Source organism: Porites lutea, chromosome 4 (genome assembly GCF_958299795.1).
Source record: "Porites lutea chromosome 4, jaPorLute2.1, whole genome shotgun sequence".
NCBI lineage: Eukaryota > Metazoa > Cnidaria > Anthozoa > Scleractinia > Poritidae > Porites > Porites lutea.
Window position 1 is genome coordinate 16,583,545 of NC_133204.1, and position 21,074 is coordinate 16,604,618.

At 41.5% G+C, this 21,074-nt stretch overlaps 1 protein-coding gene across 1 annotated transcript in view; it reads left to right on the forward strand.

Annotated features, from left to right (window-relative positions):
• The window catches only part of LOC140932696 (cilia- and flagella-associated protein 46-like), a 63,375-nt gene extending 45,447 nt beyond the window's left edge, over positions 1-17,928 (forward strand). The window contains exons 42-65 of the mRNA XM_073382207.1: positions 882-1,025; positions 1,257-1,337; positions 1,884-2,030; positions 2,883-2,953; positions 3,034-3,112; positions 3,584-3,667; positions 3,963-4,130; positions 4,974-5,063; positions 5,307-5,396; positions 6,014-6,190; positions 6,486-6,586; positions 6,765-6,850; positions 7,686-7,876; positions 8,538-8,588; positions 8,747-8,823; positions 8,926-9,089; positions 10,759-10,859; positions 10,962-11,025; positions 11,954-11,989; positions 12,660-12,759; positions 13,591-13,703; positions 14,141-14,222; positions 14,769-14,905; positions 16,032-17,928. Of these exons, the coding sequence (XP_073238308.1) occupies positions 882-1,025; positions 1,257-1,337; positions 1,884-2,030; positions 2,883-2,953; positions 3,034-3,112; positions 3,584-3,667; positions 3,963-4,130; positions 4,974-5,063; positions 5,307-5,396; positions 6,014-6,190; positions 6,486-6,586; positions 6,765-6,850; positions 7,686-7,876; positions 8,538-8,588; positions 8,747-8,823; positions 8,926-9,089; positions 10,759-10,859; positions 10,962-11,025; positions 11,954-11,989; positions 12,660-12,759; positions 13,591-13,703; positions 14,141-14,222; positions 14,769-14,905; positions 16,032-16,318 (2,721 nt within the window). The 3' untranslated portion in view covers positions 16,319-17,928. The remainder of the gene's footprint in view (positions 1-881; positions 1,026-1,256; positions 1,338-1,883; positions 2,031-2,882; positions 2,954-3,033; positions 3,113-3,583; positions 3,668-3,962; positions 4,131-4,973; positions 5,064-5,306; positions 5,397-6,013; positions 6,191-6,485; positions 6,587-6,764; positions 6,851-7,685; positions 7,877-8,537; positions 8,589-8,746; positions 8,824-8,925; positions 9,090-10,758; positions 10,860-10,961; positions 11,026-11,953; positions 11,990-12,659; positions 12,760-13,590; positions 13,704-14,140; positions 14,223-14,768; positions 14,906-16,031) is intronic.
• The last annotated feature ends 3,146 nt before the right edge of the window (positions 17,929-21,074 follow it).

A 21,074-nucleotide genomic window follows, 5' to 3' on the forward strand; every position in this document is an offset into this window, starting at 1 on the left:
TCTGTATTTCATTAGTACATTTCTACACAGCGTGGGTGTGGTTTTGTTCAAGCCTTTGACCACCCTTTTCACCTTTGGATATTGACCACCCTGTTTTCCATAGAATCTGTTCAGCAGTCAAGACCCCTTTTACTTGGTGATGATTTTCTTTACTTGCGGCCTGACCTTACATTACAAAACTTCCCCATAATTCATGACCCGCCATAACTTTCAGTAGTTGGTCTTTTGTCAAACGAGCCTGTATATGTGTTGGCTGGTCAATGTACGGCCGAGCCTCGTGGCCACGAATCCACTTTGCATGAGGAGGATCCCATACTAACACCTTATGAATAACTATCGATGACCAGAGAACCGTAAACGTCTTTCTAAAATGGAGTGATTTTGTTATCTCTGCGTCCTGCGTCCTTGACGCAGAAAAATCGCCAAAGATGCAAAATATTTCATGGCATGCGTCCCGTAATACGTAAGGAACGATCGATCGATTTGGAGATTTTTTGGTAGAAAATCCTGTTCGTGTGATTTCTGTGGCTGTAATAAAGAGGTGTGGCGTCTGTCTCCTCATTAATTGGCTGGTTACATTAAAGCCCAAGCATTTTTAATTAAGGACTCCTTGTTTTTTTTAACTGAAACTCATTGGATCTGGACTGGAAGTACAGATGGGACTCACCATAACAAAATCACTGCAATGGTGCTTGTAATTTTTGCAAGGTCATCATAGAGGTCTGCATTGGTGACGCACTGCTTTCCCTAGCTTTTTGGTGCATGTTACACCCTTCCCCTCAACACCTACCGTACCCTCGACCGACCTTTTAACCTAGGAAGTAATTAAGAGAACTTGTTGCTAAGCCTTGACATAGTTTATTTTCTGTTCCTTTCCACAGCACTTGTCTCGTGCAGCAACAAACTTGAGCGCGCTAGGTCACAGACGGGAGGCAGTCAAGATCATGCTGAAACTCTCAGAAATCAAAAGAGCTTTTGCTGAAGACAGCTCGTTACCAGAGGAAAAACAAGATTTTCTACTGGAGGTACTTTTCAGTTTGTGGCCCACTCTTATATAAGTTGCCCGGACCCTCTAGCAGGAGTATAAATACCGTATTTCCTAGAATAAGCACCTGAGCCACTATTTAAAATTCCGGCTGAAAGGAGGGGCGTTTTCCATGCTGTAAAAGGTAGTAGGGCAATGGTGAAATTGAAGTAATAAAGCACCGGTTTCCTTTGCTAAATGACTTCATTAAATTATCGTGTTCATTCTGTAGGCCTTTGATTTCTTGAAAAAAGCTGTGAGTTTATCTGACGCTGTGTTACATGACGTGCTATCTGTCTGTACTCTGTCGGAGGTGAGCATAAACAATAATCTACAGTTTTCTTATCACTTTGATAACGCCTGCTTATTAATCGTAAAATTCATCAGAATATAAAATGAGTAGTAGAGAATTCCTAGCTAAAAGTCGCATTTGCTTTACATTCAAACCCGACAACGGACTAGTTTTGTTAAAAAAAAACATCCTTAAGACGACAAAAATTTCCTTGATTACTTTTCCTTTGTAAGTTACATGGAAAATATAACAGGAGTTTGCCTGTTAGTGAAAAGAAAAAAAAAACAAAGCCAAGAAAAATGTGCGTCTAGTTTAAAATTGAAATGTTGATAAACTGTTAAATATACGAGGACTGAAATAAATTGGGATGTCTTTCCTTCAGACGCCTGTTTGTGTGTCTCGGTGTCTGCAATTGAACGTGATGAAACATCGTTTGTCTTACGATGTTGTCACTTGTGTCGTAGGTCGCGACGTTTTCGACTGCTTACTGCCAGCGTTCTGCGGGCCATGGGGTCGACTCCGTGTATCCCAATGATTGTTTTAATTCTAAGTTTGCGTGTTTTCTAGCTTCGCAACTTAAGCTTACCAGTTCAGCAAGAAGCAGTGGAGACGAAGCTTGTCCTGTCCGATCTGATGGTTGACATGCTCAAACAGGTGTCTACCGAAGATCGCGGAAAGCGGGAATTGGAAACGCAGAAGGGAAGCATTCAAAAGGTATTTTGTAGAAGTTTTCCTTATAAGCTAGCAAAAATACATCTTGCCTTTCTCTCTCACCACTCTGCGAGCAAAGGCTCCTTTGCCGTCTTCTTGAACGAGAAGGAGAAAAGGAGGTTCTGCCCTAAGTCTCTAAAGTCACAGCAGCCCGAACTTTTAAACTAGTCAATCGTGTTTTCTATCGTCAAACAGGTTTTTCGAACGCGGGCATCTGTTTCGGGAACGGTCATAACTGAGTCCACTGCACCAAACGCACGGCTATTAGGCCTGGGTGCGAAACTGTATCCAAGTAACATGCCGTGATTCATATAGGGTCTTTTCACGAGTAAGCAAAAATCCAGCAAGTGAAGTAGGGGCACTGCTTGCAGGGTGCTCTCTCACGTAGCCTCAACGATTCCATACATCATTCATTAAGCTTATTGGTTGCAGATCGTCCTAACCGAAGAAAAGATGCATAACAAATCGTCTTCTTAAAATTCAGCAACATCAACAAGAGTTTATTTACGCCAAGATTAAATAAAGAATAGGGATGACTGGGCCTAACATTTATCCAAAAAGTTGGTAACTTGTCTCCCAGAAATGGTAAAGAAATAAACTAGCCGAGAAACTTTTGTATGGAGGAACAATTTGTGGCAAATAGGGCGCTTCCTGTATCGCTTTCCAGACGTTAAGAACTGTACAGAAAGTCTTTAATCCTCATCGTGCTTCTCTGGGGAATCCTTACTGAAATCTGTATATTACGTTACAAAAATAAACGGACTATGTGAAAATTGAATTTCAGTTACTTTTGTCTCTCAATTCACCAAATTTTTTTGCAGTCATTCTTGAAACTGTATTTGTCTTTTTTTGCAGATGATAGATGATTACGTTGGAGTAGAATCTTTGCCAACCGAAAAGGAACAAAAGTGGAGAGCAGTTACAAGGTAAAGCGTGTCTTTTTCTCGTCTAGTCTCGCCATTATTAATGAACTGATCTTAGCTGTCTTGATTATTTTATTCTTCAGAACCCTTGCAGAAGACACTTTGATGCAATTGTCCGTGGCGCATGGCCTGACGGGTAATGTGGGGTTCCTAAAAGCTAAGGTGTGTATTTCGTCTCACGAGTTTCAAAATACGTACAAATTTTAACCTAACTCGAATCTTGGGGTAGCTGTTAAGCTAGTATCTCCGAGTACAACTAAATAACTTTACATTAGACCATAAAAAGACATCAATCATACATTACATTAATTTACAAACTTGTGTGATATCAACTGTTGTCTTATTCTTTGAAATCTACTATTGCCCTTACATTATCTGGGAGGAAGCTCCAATATCTTCCAGCGGAATAGATAAAAGAGTTTTAAACCTTGAAAATGAATCTTAAAATACGGTGCGTTATCTTAGCACTTAAACAGCAATACAAACTGATTGCATTATTGGGGCTCGTTTCATCTCTTTCCTGAGCGTTTCCCGTCCCCCCTTCTCCACAGTCAATCCAGACGGACTGCTAGTTTCCCACAATACTTTTTAAAAGCGATTATCGGAGCTTTGTGACGTTTTATTCTTTGTTAGACGTTTTACATCCTTGGCCGCTGTCTTGGTGTACTGGCGGCGCATACCGCTCCAGATCCAGACTCCCAGTGGAAAGAGATTGAGGTGAGAAACGTTTTCTGCCTTTCTTTTTACTTTTCTTGGCTTTGTATAAATCGTGGTTAGTTCCTAATTAATTTTGAGCAACAAACCACCTTTTTTCGCGTGCTTCCAAAATCTTCGACTTCTGTTTTGTCGCCCAAGTAGTTTGAAATGTTTTTCTCATTGTACTTGCCAGATTAAACCACAATTAATCCTACTTTCAGAGAAAACCTTGTCACCTTTCTCACTTCAAGGAAAAAGTGACACTCAAGTCCTGAGTGACGAACTGTTATTTATATGTTTGTTTATTTTTGGACAGGTGGTGCCTCTACAGGAGCTGGAAGCGAACAGAACTGCCCAGCCTCCTGACCCACCCGCTGCAGAACCTGGGCCCGAGAACCAGGACACTGCGGACCCTGAAACCGAGGCTACCCAAAATCCATCGCGGGTGTTCCTCAAGTTTACCAATCAAGCGCTAGAGTTGAAAGTAAGGCGTGAAACATTATAGATTCGCCCAAAGTAGGAATATAATATGTGTTGGTTTTTTAAAAATAACTCAACGGAGAGGTGCAGTCGTACATTAGGGGTTGACAACGCTGGAACAATGGTCGACTGTTCTCAGTTTCCGTGAGAGATCGTCGAGTCGGTAACGGTGCGGCCATCGTGGATTCAAACAACCTTGTTTCAGGAGCTTTTTCCATGGAAAATGGTGGGGGGGGCTCTGAGGACGAGGTAGGGATTTAAATGTACCAAGTGTCACCTTAATCTGCGTTGCAGCCAGCCCGCGCATTGTCTAGACCATTGTCTATACTTCGATTTAGAGTGTCTGCGACGTAGGTTAGTGTCACTTGGCGAAGAGTATGAAACATACTTACTTAGGGTCTTCTCCCTGGATACATCTGAAACCAAGATAGCGCGGTAGCACGGAGGCGGATCCAGTGTAAGGGCTCGGGGGGGCCCGTCCCCTCGTTATTTTTAGACCAACCTGAGGCCCGGAAGGTTCGAAAATAATTAATTTGTTTGGAGACCGCCCCCCCTCTCCCCCCCCCCCCCCCCCCCCCGTTATCTCAGGGTCTGGATGACCGCCCGCCTCCCCTTATCTCAAGGTCTGGATCGGGCACTGTAGCAAGCGTTCGCCTTTTACGATCTTTCGGACAAAAGAGTCGACTGTAAATAGTATAGAACTGTTGAAATTTTGTTATTGCATATGACAAATGGATCTGAACCTTACGAAATGAAGACCTCGTCTTACCTTAACTCTAGCTGAAGAAAATTTTACTTGTAAATATCATCACATTGTGTTGCCGTGTTTGCTTGTTTATTTTTTTAGGCTGAATTCACAACGTCCAAGAGATACCTTAGTCAGGCGGTGGAATGCTTAACGCAGTGCATTCAGATAGGACTCAAACATGGCTTCAGGGTTTGTACTGTTATGTTTTTCTTCCTCAAAAAAGTCATTTTCACAGCTGGGTCTGCTAAGATGATTATCTTGGGATGGTCTTAGCTCCGCTGTACCAATGGTCAAGGATCTAACTTCACTTCAATGAGAGAATCCGATGGTGTCACCCACTTCATTAGTAGTCCTTTTCAGCTTTTCGCTTGATTTGATTAATATATCTCATGGATATTTAACTAAAATGGATTTGTTGTGAAATTCTTTTAGGATGTTGTTTGCAAGGCGGCTCATGAACTTGTGGAGTCCATAGGAGCACATGATCCACTTACATCATCACAATATCTGGCGCTTTATCAGGTATGTTGTACAGAGAGTTTTTTGACAGAGTGAAATAGCCTAATGCTCTCTATTGCTGGGAATGTGCACCAAATCTTCCCTTAATTTAAATTTTCCTCTTTCCTACGATTTGGCCGTGTGACTGTGCCCCCCCCCCCCCCCCCCTCCCACTTCAAATACAGTCCACCAGCTCCCGTGAGCGACCATTTGCCCAAAAGACCAGTATTCCTAGTCATCACTATAGACTAGTTGGAACCTCCATAAAAAGCTCCTTTCGACTACCTACAATCCCGAACAAACTTTGGACAGTGATGAAATATTCGTAATTAGCTGTAATTTGCCCTTACAAAACAGAGCTACCTTTTGGAAGATTCCTGGCAGTTCTTTCTCCCCTCCCCCACCTTAAAAAATTTTGAAACTCGGGAAAAATTCTGGATACACGCATCCAACGTTGTTTTTGGGGTGAAGGGAGTGGTTGGGCATAATTGCTTTAAAAAACAAAACCACAAATACAAATTTCTCCCATGACTTTTGTCCATGATTGTAGCCTTGGCAGGTTACGTGGACAGTCGTTTACTGTTCCATTTTGGGACCAACTGATAATAAAAATACTGGCGTGTTTATTGTTTTTGTCGTAGAGTTGCCAGATGTCTCAAGTTCTAGAAGGAGTGCTGAGGCGTGTCCAACTGGATCCTTCCGTGTCACGCCAGGCTGCTTTATTACATCAAAGAAAACTACTTACTGATATGGAGTTCCTGAATGATGCGTCTTCTAGTGTTCTCGCCTCGAATTCAAACCATCTGGCGGATTGTGAGGTAAAATGTCAGTTTGAAACGGTTCCCGTAGATCAGGAGGCAGCGGGTGGGGTATTGTCCAGTCCGTGTGTTTAGGTCGGGTGGCAAGTTGTTGCGACACGAAAAAGCGGGGACACCTCGCAGCGACAACTCGCCTTGACAAGTTTCACAAATTTAGGTCACTGTGAATTCGCGCGAACTGTCGCGGAGACAAAGCTTTTAACAAAAACGAAGCACTTATTTTGTCGTAACAACTTGCCGTTTATTGTGTGCCGACCTTAAACGTTTCCCTGCCTAACTGTGGGACCTGTTTCAGGCTTGGCGACGATTGACAATCGCGAGAAATCACCTGGAGCTGACGCGAGAGTTCTCAGCGACCAACACCCAGTTTGTTGTACTTCAACACTCTCCAGATAGGTAAGTTGGCTACTGTGCGTGTAATGTTGTAGAGCTGTACTGTGTAGGCTGCAAAAGAAGTGGTACAAAGAAATTAAAGATCTGACTACTCGGAGTCTCTAGGATACGATTAGTGACGAAACCTTCCTCGAGTCGAGTACAAGAACGTGTATGGTAAACCAGCTCTTTTATTTTGTAGACGGTATCTGTACGGAGCTGTTTTGGATAAAGGCCGTTCTCCAGTGCCAAGCGGGAAGGCAAATAAACAAGCTTCATCTCTGCCAGGTATGTTAACTTTCATCCATCGTAAGTTCACGTCACTTTCTCTCTTAGTGCCGCATGGCACATAAGGCCTCCACAGAGTTTTCACTTTTAGTCTCGTTTAGTTGCTTTGGTCCTCACTTCGTCCCATGATTGCCATTCCACTTCTTTTCATTTTTTTTTTCAACTGTGCGCCTCCAAGTAGGCTTTAGACTCGGTGGTGTCCTGGTGATTTTGGTCCCTTTTGTCAAGGGGTCACTCATATTGTGAGGCCGGCCACAGTGTTCCCTTGGTTAATGTAATAATAAGGTTTTACAGGAGAGGATAATCAGCCATTAGCGCAACCCCCAACCTGGAAGACCAGGGAACCACACTTAGTCTGGTCTCTAACCTTCGACCTGTTCGGCATGAGTGGCCCTACCAAGGGTCTAAGCATCCAGCCGGCATATCTCTATAGGTCAGTGAGACCCGCAATCCACTCCATCACGGTAAGGTTGTGATCCCTTTGATCCATCTCTGTTTGCCCATGTAATATCGCTGGACTTGCCAGAAAATGTACTCTCGCGTACCATTTGGATGAAATACGTTTTCTTTCAACAAAAGTCAACAGGTTTCGTCACGTTACAATGGCAACACAAAGACTTAAAATACAATAAAATGACATAAAACAAAGTAAATAAGTTACGGTTGGATTAAGAGGAGAGACTATAAAAACATAACTTTAGATAATGGGGAGGACAATAAGACCGAGTACATCAACGTAATCGTCTTCTAACTGCAAGGTAAACAAGATGTATAAGTATATTGGACAATGTGAAAATGGTGAATTCATGATCAATTTGATATTTTCTCCGATCAGTTCCAGCCAAACCTCTGATCACCCGTGCAACAGTCAGTGCCAGGGAGCTAGAACAGCTGATTGAAGAGTTCGGTGTTTTTAAGTCAGATACTGCTTCTGAACTAATGAGACGAAACTATGTGAGGCATCAACAGGAGCAAAAGAGAAAAATGCTGGCTAAGCTAGAAGATGATCTTCAGGCCGATAGCAAGGTTATAAGTTTATAGTTCTGTTTATTTCTGTACTTATTCGTTTATTCATTTTCTTTATTTATTAAATGGCTGAATCCGCGAGATTAAGCGAATCCTGAGTTCTGATTGGTTACCCGAACGGGCTCGGGATTTCCCGCGTTGATCCCACAAGAAAACTTCTCTTTTTGGCCATATTACAAATCCTTTATTGACCGAAACCTGGACGGTCAAGACGGCTAAATATTGTTCTTTTTTTGCGTTGTTATTGACCACTACTTCGACTTGGACCATGGAAACGCTGAAAAAAGAACTTGGCCAATAACTAGTCATCTTGACCTCGGGCTTGGTCAATAACCCGTATTTATTACCTTTCACTCTTCAGCTAGACTAACAGTAAAAACTTGGGGCCCGCGGACTGGTCCAGGACATTCAAGTTGTCGAAGAGGCAAGAGTCCTATGTAAAGAAAACCCCAAAAGAAGCAAAAATAAATTTGTTGTTCTTTTGAAACAATGTTTCTTTGTCTGTTTGGTCCTAAATCCCCGGTTGATTTTTCATTTATAACCAGCTGCTTTTTAATTTAGCTGATAAAACTTGGAGATGTTTGCTGAAGACTGTTTTCAATCTTATGTTCAAGTTTTCCGCTTATCTGACGTTTTTTATCGTATTTTCTATGTTTTTTAGGAATTGCTGAATTTTGACTCGAGTTTTGCGGAAAAAGAAGCTCAACTTGAGGTAACCGCTATAGGTGGTTTTTGAGTTGATTTTATATCTTTCAAATGTGTCTCTAAACGTGGACAAGACATTTCTGTTTTACATGTAGGTATTTACCACTATTGTGTGGGGAGCTGTGATTCTATTATAACCCATTTCATTTTTTCAATTCTTTCCAGTCTCATTTTAAAGACGTTGTTGCAGCGGTTGAAGCTTATTTGGATCCCATATTAACCAAACTTCATCCAGCTTTGAAGTAAGTAACGTCTTGACAACCTTACTTATTGTAGATTTTCAAACGAGGAGTAATCATAATAAACTCATAATGAATGTTTTTTTTTCCTCTTACTTTACTCAGTCCAGAATCAGTATCCGACTCCATCGTCCTCTTAGCAGATGAGTGGCTTCTTCAACTACCCCTGGAGGCCATCAGAGTCTTTGCTGTTCCTCAGATCACTAGTATATCACGTGACTTCTCACTACAGTTCCACTATCATCGTGTGCATCCCGCCGAGCGATCAGGTAACTTTTTTTTCTTTGTCGGTCCTAGTATCAGGCTACTTTTTTTTAGGAGTGAAATCATGAAAAGAGCGAAAGGGAAAAAGCCTTCATGCGGTTGTCATCACAATTAATTGTCACGTTTCGTGAAAGATTGGTTTATTGCCAAGGTTCGTGAGGACCACTGAGTTGCATCCTGGGAATTTCATGATTAAAACGTTACTGCAGGATACGAAATGCGTTTTTATTGATAAAGACAAATTCTTCACATCGGCTCGATCAAACGGGCCTGCTTGGTTTCCGTGATTTCTCCTTGCCACTAAATGTGTCCCCAGATATTTCCATTAGACCAATTTCAGTGTGTTTGCAATACCCAGCCAAGGTCGCTAGTGTTTCGTATAGAGAGACCGCTAATCTGTACTTCCTCTAGGCAGTTAGGAGTTTCTGCAATGGGCCATTTTACAGTAATGTGCTCAGTGCCCTGGCCTTTGGATAGAAGCGAGGTTGAAATTTTGTTACAAACCTTCCTGTTATTTACGTGCAAATCATGCTATTCCCATGCGAACAAACCTGTGAGCGTGGTCATTAAAATGTCAAAAACAGTAGCCCGGAAGCAAGCTCTCCGGGGCGCTCTGGCGGCGGGGCGGGAAAAGGAAGGAGAACTTGGAACTACGTCTCTGGAGTTTGAATATCTGCGTCGAAAAAGTAGTTGCGAAATGCTGTTTGGCGGAGACGACATTAGTACCCATGGCACGTGTTTTCAATGTTTATTTACATTCGCGCTCGTTTCCGCGTCGCGCAGATTGGCGGAAATCTGACAGCTCAGTGGACGGGGAGCCACAGGGTAATTGGACGTGGATTTCAATTTCCAGAGACGTAGTTGCAAGCTCTCCGTCTTTTTCTTGCCCTGCCGCCAGAGTGCCAAGGAGAGCTTTCTCGCAGGCTAGAAAACCAGGAAGGTTTGTAACCAAACAATGTCACCTCCTCTCTTCCATTTAGGGGCACTGAGTGAGCACCTACCTACCTACCTACATACCTCACCTCCTCGCGCTCCGTTACGCACAAGGCCTCCGCACTTCTCCGCCCGCTATCTTGAAAAACCTGTCTGGCTTCAGTAATGATATATTTTAATGGCGATGGGACATCAAACCATCGCCCAACCCCCAACCTGGAGGGCCAGGGGTTGCAATAGGCCCTTTACAGCTAGCCATTCACCTGGTACAAAACCGCCGTTATGGAGAACAAAAGTCGCACTGGGAGAAGACAAACAAAAGACATACAGACATTTGAAATGGTAATTTTCTTTTTTTGTCTTGTCCCAGTGCGACTTTTGCTCTCCAGCGTGGCGGATTTTGCACCACGTGAATGGCTACCTGCAAATGGCCTAAAAAATCCTGCCCAGCACGACTGTACCCACCAGGGACCAAGTTTTCCACTGGTATACCTTCCAGGGTCATCAAGTCACACAAACCTCCCCACCACGTTAAGGCGCAACACTTAGGGAGAGACACCCAGCAGTAGAATTGTACATTGTTAGTACTAATGCTTATAATCATTTTCTGAGAAAACTGCCTCTAGTAAAGCTTGGGAATCTTGTTCAACTTTACTTTCAGTCGTTTTACCTCGTTATTATTCCCTCTCCATTTGTATGTATCTTGCTTTATAAACATCGAAATTGTTTCAATCTTTTTAGAAAGCGCGATCAAGATTGCTGGAAAAGGAGGGAAGAAATCGGATAAAGCTAAGTCAGATAAACCGTCCACAGCAAAATCAGGACAAAAGAGCGACAAAAAGGTAAGCCCTACCCTTGATTCTCGCGACCCCAAAAAACTAGAGTTTGCACGCTTAGGTAACTTGGACATTTCTGATCAAGTTTTTTTATTTGTTTTATTTTAGGGTAAAGACCTAGGGAGTGGAGTTCCTAAAGAAGGGCTTGTAGTGGATTTTAATGGAATAAGATGTATCCCTTTTAGAAACATAAAATTCTAAGGATGTCTTTCTTCATTCCAGGTTTCTTCTTAAAAGATGACTCTAACCTATCTTTAAAAAAATTCCGTCGACGTTAGGATTTTCATCGCAATGAGTGACCTTTTTAAATTATTAGTTTTGGTTCAGTATTTTCCAAACTATCCTGGGTACCAGTGTTTTTCTCTCGCGTGCGTCGGGGAGCTTTGTTTTCTCGGCCGCAGGCCGAAGACACTTTTTAAGACTTGGCCGAAACCAGAAACCGCGCATGAAAAGCCTCTGGCACCCTGGGTATTTCCAAACAGCCGTTATCAAGAAGAGCTCTCCTATTTGAGACGAAAAAGCTACACCTGTTACACTCTTCTGTAACATAACCAGTGAACTTCTACCCAGTGATAAATTAGCCTCCCCGAACCTGGCGAACAGTTTGTTTTCTACCCTGCTAATGTTTTGCTTCCCCTGTCACTGTCTACTGTGACTTGTACAAAACCATTTTATTTTGTTTTTTATATATATTTGTTTAAAAAGAGCAAAAAAATAGTACATTATTACCATTGACAAAAAAAATCGGAGGGTGCAGGTAATGGATCTCGCATAAAAAGTGTAAATCTTTTAGTTCTTCTTGCTAGAGCAATATGTAAAAGGTTTTCATAGGTTTCTTATCGGCAAAGGTGTTTGGTCTGCCACCCCTTTTAGCTTTTATGGAAGATACGCAATTTCGAAAAAAAAACATTGAAAAAGCCAACACAGTGACGTTTTCTCCTAGAACCCGGTGAAGATATAGATTCCACTGGTTCTCGGTTACGGAGGGGTGTCCTGTTGGTAAGAACTTAAAATGCTAAGTTTGGAACTTCTTTCAGCATACTCGTCCAAAATGAAACACGTTTGGCATGTAGAATAAGATTAAACTTAACTGAGTGAAGATATTGTGGACCCATACAATGAATGTAGCGAGGAAGGTAAGTCTGGAAAATGGCACTCTTCATAGCAATAGTTTCAGCGCCAGTTGGTGCGCAAGTTGGAGCCAACGCGAAAATGTTGTTTTTGTTTTCTGAAGTTGGAGATTCACTTTTTATCCTTCTTTTCTCTATCTTTTTTTTCTTCGGAAATCTACAGTACTATTTGTCACTTGATGATTTAACAAATGTTAGCAAGTTTCCGAAAGAGGCTATTGAAGGCAGCCCGTTATAATCTACACAGAACAACTTAACATTGTGTTTCTCTCGTAGGAAAAGCATGGGGTGTTTTGATTGACGTTGTTTCTTTTCGTTAGTTATAACCCCAACTTTTTGGGGGGCGCAAAAAAATCCTAATAAACAAAGTCACAACCACACAAAGAATAAAGAGTTTCCGAGCATTATAAAATAAAATACAAATTGCGTTAAAATTCTTAAACGGTGGGCCAACGATCCGTCTAAATCAGTCTTTCTATATTTTCGTAACCTAGTCCTGTATTGTTAGCCTTTATCTATGATAGTAATAATTCTTTTATAACCCATTGCTTCAGATGATAATGAAATTCTATATCTAAGCATATAGCACAAAATCACGACGTTGCGTACTCTTTTTTCATACTTGCGTGCTAGACTATCTGGCGTACTAACTGACTCCTCGTGATGTTTGTTTCAGGAGATGATAACCCAAGTAAAGTAATGAATGACGCCATCTCTAAGTTTAAGAACTTCACGGCCAAATGGAGTGGCATTATTGGAAGTGACCACCTTCCAAGGTTAATTTAACCTAAGAATCATAAAAACAGCAAAGAATATTTACCGTAAATGCATGATCTATTAGACGCCCCACTCTGATAAACGCCTCTTGTCTATTAGGTGCCGATCCCTGTCTAATAGACACCCCGCACGATAATTGCTCCAAAATACAGTCAACTCCCTTTATAGCAGACACTGTAGGGACTTCGAGGTAGTGTCCTCATTAGCGAGAGTCTGTAATAGCGGGAGTTTATTTTAGTCAAACATCTGTAATTTTTTTTTTACCGGGGATTTAGCTGCTGTTCGTATTATCGGGGAGTCCGTTATAGTGGGGTGTCCGTAAGGCGACAGTTGACTGTACTAGGAAAACGCGAAATAGAGCAAAATCTCAGTGTCAGTGTTTTTTTTTTTGAGGGTGAACCCACGTGACAGGGAGTTAGTCAGTCACTCAGTCAACGGTATTTAATGAGTACGCCGCCTAATGCCGTCTTCTGCGTACACCACTAACGCCACCTTCTAGTAGCGGAAAAGTAAGAGGAAAACAGAATCAGTCTTTACGTCAACTTCAGATCCTTCTCCTTATCTGCGAAAAGGGCAGAAAATCATCTCGTTAAGTAATTTCCTGCTTCCGTTGTCTGTAGTAGTTTATAGCGAGCGAAGATTGGTCCCCACAATCTGTAGAAGTCGGCGAGTTTCGTCGTTTTCTGCTTTCCACGAGCTCTGCGTGAATTTTTTAGAGGTCAGGAAAAACAGTCAGGGGACAGTGAAATATTTTTATTCGAAACCAGTGGCAACCTGTCACGCATTTTCGTTAACTGACTTATTTACTTCTCGATTTGTTTACTTTCTAGTGTGGGCGAATTTCAGCGGCTCGTGTCTGAGAGTACAGGCTTTATATTTTACGGCCCGGAGCGATTTCTTGGATGTATGCCACCTAATATGCTGGCGCCTATGAACATAACAGGTGATGAATGTGTTCTCACAATGTCTCAAAGATTTCACGCGCCGTGATTGGACAAGACTAAGTTATGGTCCTTGGGATTTAGACAATGAAAGTGCCGTAACGATGGCACAATTTATTATTCTCCGTGTCTGGTCCGTGATTCTCCCAATCCAGACGGACCGCTGGTCTCCATTCCATACTCCCTATTATACATGTTGTTTGCCCACCCCAACCTCCCCATCCACACCCATTTTATATGAAATTTTTATGAGAAAACTGTTCATTGTTTCTTTACATTTTACCTGGTGCAAGTTTTGTGTTTTACAACGTGTGTGTGTTTGGTTAGTTGAATAATTCTATATTAACTCTACTGAATGGTGAAGCAAACGTGAAGCTGTTTGAACGCAACCGATTTCCGCTACTTGTTAAACCTCCCCTCGATGTGATTTTGTTTTCAGATTGTCATTTAGTGATACTGTTGGACCTTGTTCAGACAGGGCAGAGTTTTCTGCGACAAGGAAAGGACGATGCAACTAAAGCGTAAGGATTATTTTACAGCCAAACATCTTATGAGTCTTTTTTTTTTAAAAAAATTGCTTCCTTACATTCGACGGATTAGAACCAAAGCAGGATATGTTTAAAATCTCTTTTCCCGTCATTTTAGTCAGTTTTATATGTGGTGTAAGCTGATGCAGAATTAGACTTTCTAAAATTCCGTTTTGTGCTTGTGTAATCCGCCAGTGAAAACGTCGCCTAAAATAGTCGACTTGTTGGAAAGTCTAGATGGGGTTTGTACCAAAAACGCCTTCGACTAAAATCTTCCAAAAATCTGATTTCTCACTCAGCTTGACCAGTTTCCAAAGATATTTCGGTTTAACGTGCTGTTTTTTACACTTTATAATGGCCGCCAGAAAACAGACTGCACATTTTGATAAAAGTTTGTCTTGTTTTCAGTGTTTGACAGGTTTTGCTGAAAGTTTTTTTCCTTATGGTTCTAACTATGGATGAAGCTTAACAACTAAATTGCATGTGATAGAACTTCTGTTTGTGAATTTTCTTGTTTTATCATGGTTTTTTTCTTTTCAGTGTTGGTGAACTTTGGCTTGAGCGTCCATTAGAGACAGCCATGTTGTTATCTTTAGTGGGTGTGGCCGGCGTGGTGTCAAGTCAGTGGCACTGTCAGCTAGCTGATAACAAACACAAGCTCGACACCTACCTCACTGGTGAGTAAACGCTCATCAGAAAACGATGTTCATATTTTCCTTAGACCTTTCACTCGTAGGTAAATTTATGAAAAGATTATTTGTCATACTAACTTTTAAATCTATAGTGTAGCCATTCAAATGAAACCTCTTTCGTTGAATTTATTTCTAAGGATTGTACGAAGAATTTTATTTTTATTTTTGAGGGGGAATTATTCCCCTGTTTTGGCCACTATTGGATTAAAGGGTTAAAATTATCCATTGATAAATTAAGATATTTTTTGTATTGCATGTTTAGTTACTGGTATCAATTCATGGCGTATTTTACAGTAGAGCCGTTGTCCGGTTTCATTTTTTGATTTTGCGGACAGAAGCGTTGTAGTTGACCATTAAAATGTAAGCTGTTGAGAAACATTTTCTTTTGAAATGAAAAGGTGAACGCAATTTAGCTGCGATTGGCAAGCTGTCTATTTGTCTCAATGACGAGAGGCCAACAGTCCGTCTAGCTGCAGCGTATCTTAGATGCACCAGCATCAGGCTTTATTCCGGGACTAACCAAGGAAAGAGGAACTGATGAAATTTTTTGATTGAAAGAAAATTTTCGGCTGGACCGAAGAGTTCCGTTAATGTTTCGACCGAAACTATGAGCCCCTCCCCCTTATCTCGAGGTCTGGATCCAGCACTGCAGAAAACCTTCATACAAACACTGTTTACAGGTAGCTTTTAATACGGCACTTGATGGAGGATCATGAGGTTATCCCTATATTAAGATCTCTCCTTACAAATAACCCACCCAGCCCAGGAAAGGTTGGCCACACCACCGCGGTGACCGGGGTCTACGTCTCCTACTCTTTTCGAACAGTGGTGTGAGTTCTTTTCCGTCCCACAAGAACAGATCAGTGAAAGTGCTGTGAGACGGGCCCTACGGTTTTTTGTCCTCATCCGAGAAGACTAGAGAATGTCTAACCATTTGTAGAAGTCAGATCATTACAGAGGCAGCATTTTCTTCTCAGTTATTTAAAGACCCTGAGTTTTGGTCCGACCGAGGTTTGAACCCGGAGCCCCAGCTCATCAGACTGGCGCTCTGCCATCTGAACTAACCAGGCATACAATATACTTAAATTCTAATAATGAGCTGATCTTTCAGGCCTCCTCGAGACAAGCAAAACAGTAGGACAGGCCGTTCGAGCTCTGGTACAGTTTCCAAAACCACCCGACGAAGCACCGGAAATAGAGGCTGCTTCGGATCGAGGCTCAAAATCCGGAAATCAAATCGATAAGGAGGTGTCTGGAGACGAGCATGCCGAACAGACGGAGGAGATAACCGAGGGGTCTGGTGTAGCGACAGAGCAGCCTTCATTTTCAAGACATTGGTTCAATACGGTGTTATATGGTACACCAATATTGGTCTTAAATCCACCCAAAGGCAGTTAAATTATCTTGCTTTTTACTATGCTTTCATTCTCAAGACATTGGTTTAACGCTGTGTTATATGGTACATCAATGTTGGTCTTGAATCCACCTCAAGGCAGTTAAAGCATCTTGGTTTTACGATGCTTTCGAAATCAAGTTACGACAGAACCGGCCATGCATATATCATTTTCGGTTACTTAGAATACACCTCAAAGACAAGAAAAGGATCTTTTTCGTTCTCTTTCTGAATCAAATTCAGAATTTGAGTGAGGTCCCTAAGAGTCCAATTCCGGCGAAAATTCATGTTCAACAGACATTGGCCGTTTTCACTCTAGAGACCGATTATCCGTTGGATAATTGGCGTCAGACAGATAATACGTCTTAATCTGAAAATGGAACGGTCTTAATTTTGGATGAACAATCCGCCTGACTTTATTCATCTGTTTTCCGTCAATTTTGACGGATATTGAAGATGGATTATCCGTTTCAGACAGATAATCCGTCTTTAGTGTGAAAACGGCCATTGAGCGATTTGGAATAATCTTGACGGTTTGAAAAACGGATCTTAAGATCTTCACATGCCAGTGAGTACGTTGAACAACCTTAATAATCGATTCAAGCATTCTAAGTAAACATTTGTTCGTTTTTGTCGGTCTTACTGCTCTGGCATTTTTTGCCAAGCCGGCTTCCCAGTGACAATCTGCTACGCTAGCGCAATTTCCGTCAGACGTTTTAGAAAAGACGGATTAGAAGACTTTGTAACATAACCCGAATGCATAATTTAATAATCATTTATATTAAAATACTCTTATTTAGCTTTTTTTCTTTTCGTCTGATAACAAAAAAAAACTCAATGACACTGTCTGCCAGCAGTGTCACACGCGAACGATCATATTCAATCTAGGGTGGAGTTTCCACTGTGGCGCAATTTTTACGTGCGTACGCAAGTAAAATTGGGGCCCCAACCATTTGACTTTTGAGGAGGGGGGTGGGACTGGAGCAAAAAAAAAATTCCTAGCCTTTCACTGTGATCGATTATTATTCCTTATAATTTTGGTTTACGTAGAGACAGGTGTTGGGCTCCTATTAATAAAAGGATAGAGCCTTTGCACATGACGTCACGCCCAACATGTTGGTCGCGGTTCGTACAGGTCATGAAAAATGGAAAGTCATGGAATTTAAGCATTTCATTTTCCAGGCCTGGAAAGTCGTGGAATTGAATTGTCGGTTCTTGAAAGTCATAGAGAATTAAAGCTTTGTTTGATAGATCCGTTACTGAAGATGACAAGGCAAGGACAATATAAGATAAATGGGAGCAATTAAACAGGGCAAACGGCACGCATTTTGGTGGACACAAGAGTTTGTGTCTGTTGAATCTTTAAGATCCAAAACTACCCTAAAACAAGGGAAGTTTTTAAAATTTTTGAAAGTGACAGCTAAACCCAAGGTCTTGGAAAATTTAAAAAGGTCATGGAAAAAGTCATGGAATTTGAAGAGCTCGAAAGAGTGTGAACCCTGTTGGTGTCTTAAAAGAATAAAACGGCGGCCATGTTGGTGTCTCAAACCAATCCTGTGGGAATGAACTCTTTTTCTTTTGTCGAAATGAATTTACACAGCCACTGGCTACGTGAGTGAAAACGCTCAAAGATGCGTCGATTTTAATTTTTTCTTGTTCCAGGTCTGTTTGCAGGGTATCAAAAATAGTAGGCCGCTTATTTGGCTGGTTTTCACTAGCGATGGAGTCAGAGTCGGATCGTAAGCGGATTCGCAAGAGCGCTTATTGCCTTGTGAAAATCAAAAATCGGAGTCGTAAGAGGAGTCATAAGCGCGACGGAATTGCAGTCGGGAGAATCAGGACGTTTCCATTTTCTTCTGACTCCGCTTATAGTGAAAACCAGATTGTGGGAAACACAAGCAGAAGGATAAATAAACTAATCGTAATGCAAGTTCCCACTCTTTGTGATTGGTTTAGTTCTGGGCCCAGTTGTTCAAAAGGTGGATAACGCTATCCAGCGGATAAATTACCATCCAGCGAATAACACAATCAGTGTTTGTAATACTTGTCCACTGGATAGTGATTTATCCGGTGGACAGTGCTATCCAACTTTTGAACAACCGGGGCCTGAAGAAAATGGAAACGTTCTGGTCCCGGTTGTTCAAAAGTCGGATAGCGCTATCCACCGGATAAATCGCTATCCAGCGGATAAGTATTACGAAAACCAACTGCGCTATCCTTTGGATAGTAATTTATCCAGTGGATACCGCTATCCACCTTTCGAACAACTGGGGCCTGATTCTTCTGACTCCGATTCCGTTGCGCTTACGACTCCGCTTACAACTCCGAATTTTGATTTTCACAAGGTCATAAGCGCTCTTACGACCGCGCTTACGATTCCGACTCCGACTCCGTCGCAAGTGAAAACCCTTGGCTTCAAATCATTTGCAAACTTTATGGCTTATAAAAATAAAGACTGAATCATTCATCAAGAACAAAATAAATAAAAATGAATGTTCCTTGACAACCAGCAAGGCACTGCAAAAATGTGCCGTTCATCAAAAGATATAATAAGAGAAAACAGTATGGTTTTTTTTTAGTAATAATAAAGAAAGGAAGAAAACCTGGGGTTTCCCAGCCAAGAAAAGAAAACGAGAGGGATAAAGACAAAATTCCGAGTATTTTAATGATAAAATAAGAGGAAAAAGGTTACAGTTTAGCTGAAGTGTCTTATTGCGTGCCCATTTCAAACTTTCTATCCGTAATGCAGTTTGTAGAGACAATAGACGCCTTTCTATTTTTCTACGAATCAAAAGTCGAGACAGTATTGACGAGGCATTACCAATAAGTGTGAGTTTTTTTTCTTTTTTAATTAATTCGTCTGTTTTTTCATGTTAGCAGAATTCGCTGTTTATTCATAACTTATAACGTTGTACTCATAATTTGACATATCTGCACCGGCAATATTTACTCGAAAATTTTTTTGTAAAGTAGGAACTTAATATGAACGTTAACTTCTTGGCATGCTCTTTGTTCATTTTGGTATCTGTCTGTGCACTGAATGCTAAGAACTACCAAGCACCCAAACGAACAACGATGGCAGCTCAACGAAACTGTAAACCAGGTCCACCCCTGCAAAGAAGGCCTGGAAAAATCAACTGCCTTATTATCGGCGACTCCATAAGTATACGGTAAGATTTTCGACGATATATAAATGGTATTGCTATTTCTACCTCGGCAATACTTACCTAAACGTAGCACTAAGTGACAGTTTAAATGAAGGATTTTTTTAATGCCACACTAAGTGTACGAACCCGTTTATTCAGTAAGGAATGGACCTGATTTAATTTTGTATTTTCCCTTGGGCTTATCATTGATGAAAATCTCTCGTGGAAGGCCCACATTCATGAAATCTCTAAAAAAAAGTATCTACTGGTATGGTGCTCTTTAGCGAGTCAGGCTATTTGTTTCAATGCACACTGCAATTAAAATATACAAAGATCTTATCGAGCCACACTTCTATTATTGCAGCGCTGTATGGGATGGCTTGACCCAACAGGTTAGTGAGAAACTTTAAAATCGTGCTATCAGAGTTATCACTAAATCTAGCTTTGATACGCTGAGTTCCTGATATCTTAGTTGAGACAATTTATCGGTTAGAAGGGCTAAACAAAAGGCTAATTTCATGTACACATGCATTAACAATCTCGCCCCAGGTTACCTCTGGAATTTGTTTGCCCCAATAACATCGAATTACTATTTTTGCAACCGCAAAGAAAAAATTAATGCCCCCAAAACCCAGAACTGATTACCTTAAGCGTAGCTTTAGTTACAGTGGCGCTCTTCTATGGAACAATCTTCCTGAGAAAAGTTCCCAAATATGGTTTTGTGATCAGTACTCCCACACGGCGAATATGTAAAACAGTTTTTGAGAATTTTTAATTAATTTTCTATGTTAGACTGATGTTTTTAACCGTGTATAAATAAAGTTATCATTCATTCATTGATTCATCGAGTTCAATTGGCCCTTTGCAATATATACGATCACATGGTTAGAACACAACTGGCAAACAACGCCGGGGGGGGGGGGGGGTGATGGCAAGAAAACTAAAGAGATTGCATCATTCAAAATTTCAAGGTACCGCTGCGTCATTTGCCATCCAGAGAGGTGTTTCTAGTATTACGCTTGAACCTCTTTTGCCTAGTCTCTGTGCGGCATTTTCCCAGGCCTTGTCGGTCAATTCATTTCGGGGACGTATCCGAGATGAACGCGCGGGAGACGCCCTCGCTATTTCGCTCGGACCACGTGACCCGAAACGCATTGGCCGCGCGGAAAAGACTAGGCAAGAACCTGTCCACAACAGCCAGCTTGGGGACAGAAGAAAATGGCCTTTGTAGAGAGGTTTAAAACAAGAGTCAATGTATGGACTGTCGGCCAAAAAAAGTGACCGTTGTAGAGAGGCTGCCGTTGTAGACAGGTGGCCTTTAGTAGAGGTTCGACTGTGAAAAATCGAATCAAACCTAATCGTGCAAAGGGCCTATAGTTTTCCAGTTATTCGAACTTTACTCAAATCGATGTCCATAACATTTTGCACGCTAATAATTCCGGATGTTAGCTCATCCTCTCCTCCACACTTGGTGCCCACACACGGTACCTAAGAAGGATCCTCGCCGGGCACCCCTTTGCACATGTAGAGCCTTTTCTTTTCTGTCTGAAAACGGATTGGCCGCAATGCTTACTGATTTCTAATTGGGCCTAAGTTTAGCCTAAACTAAAGGTTC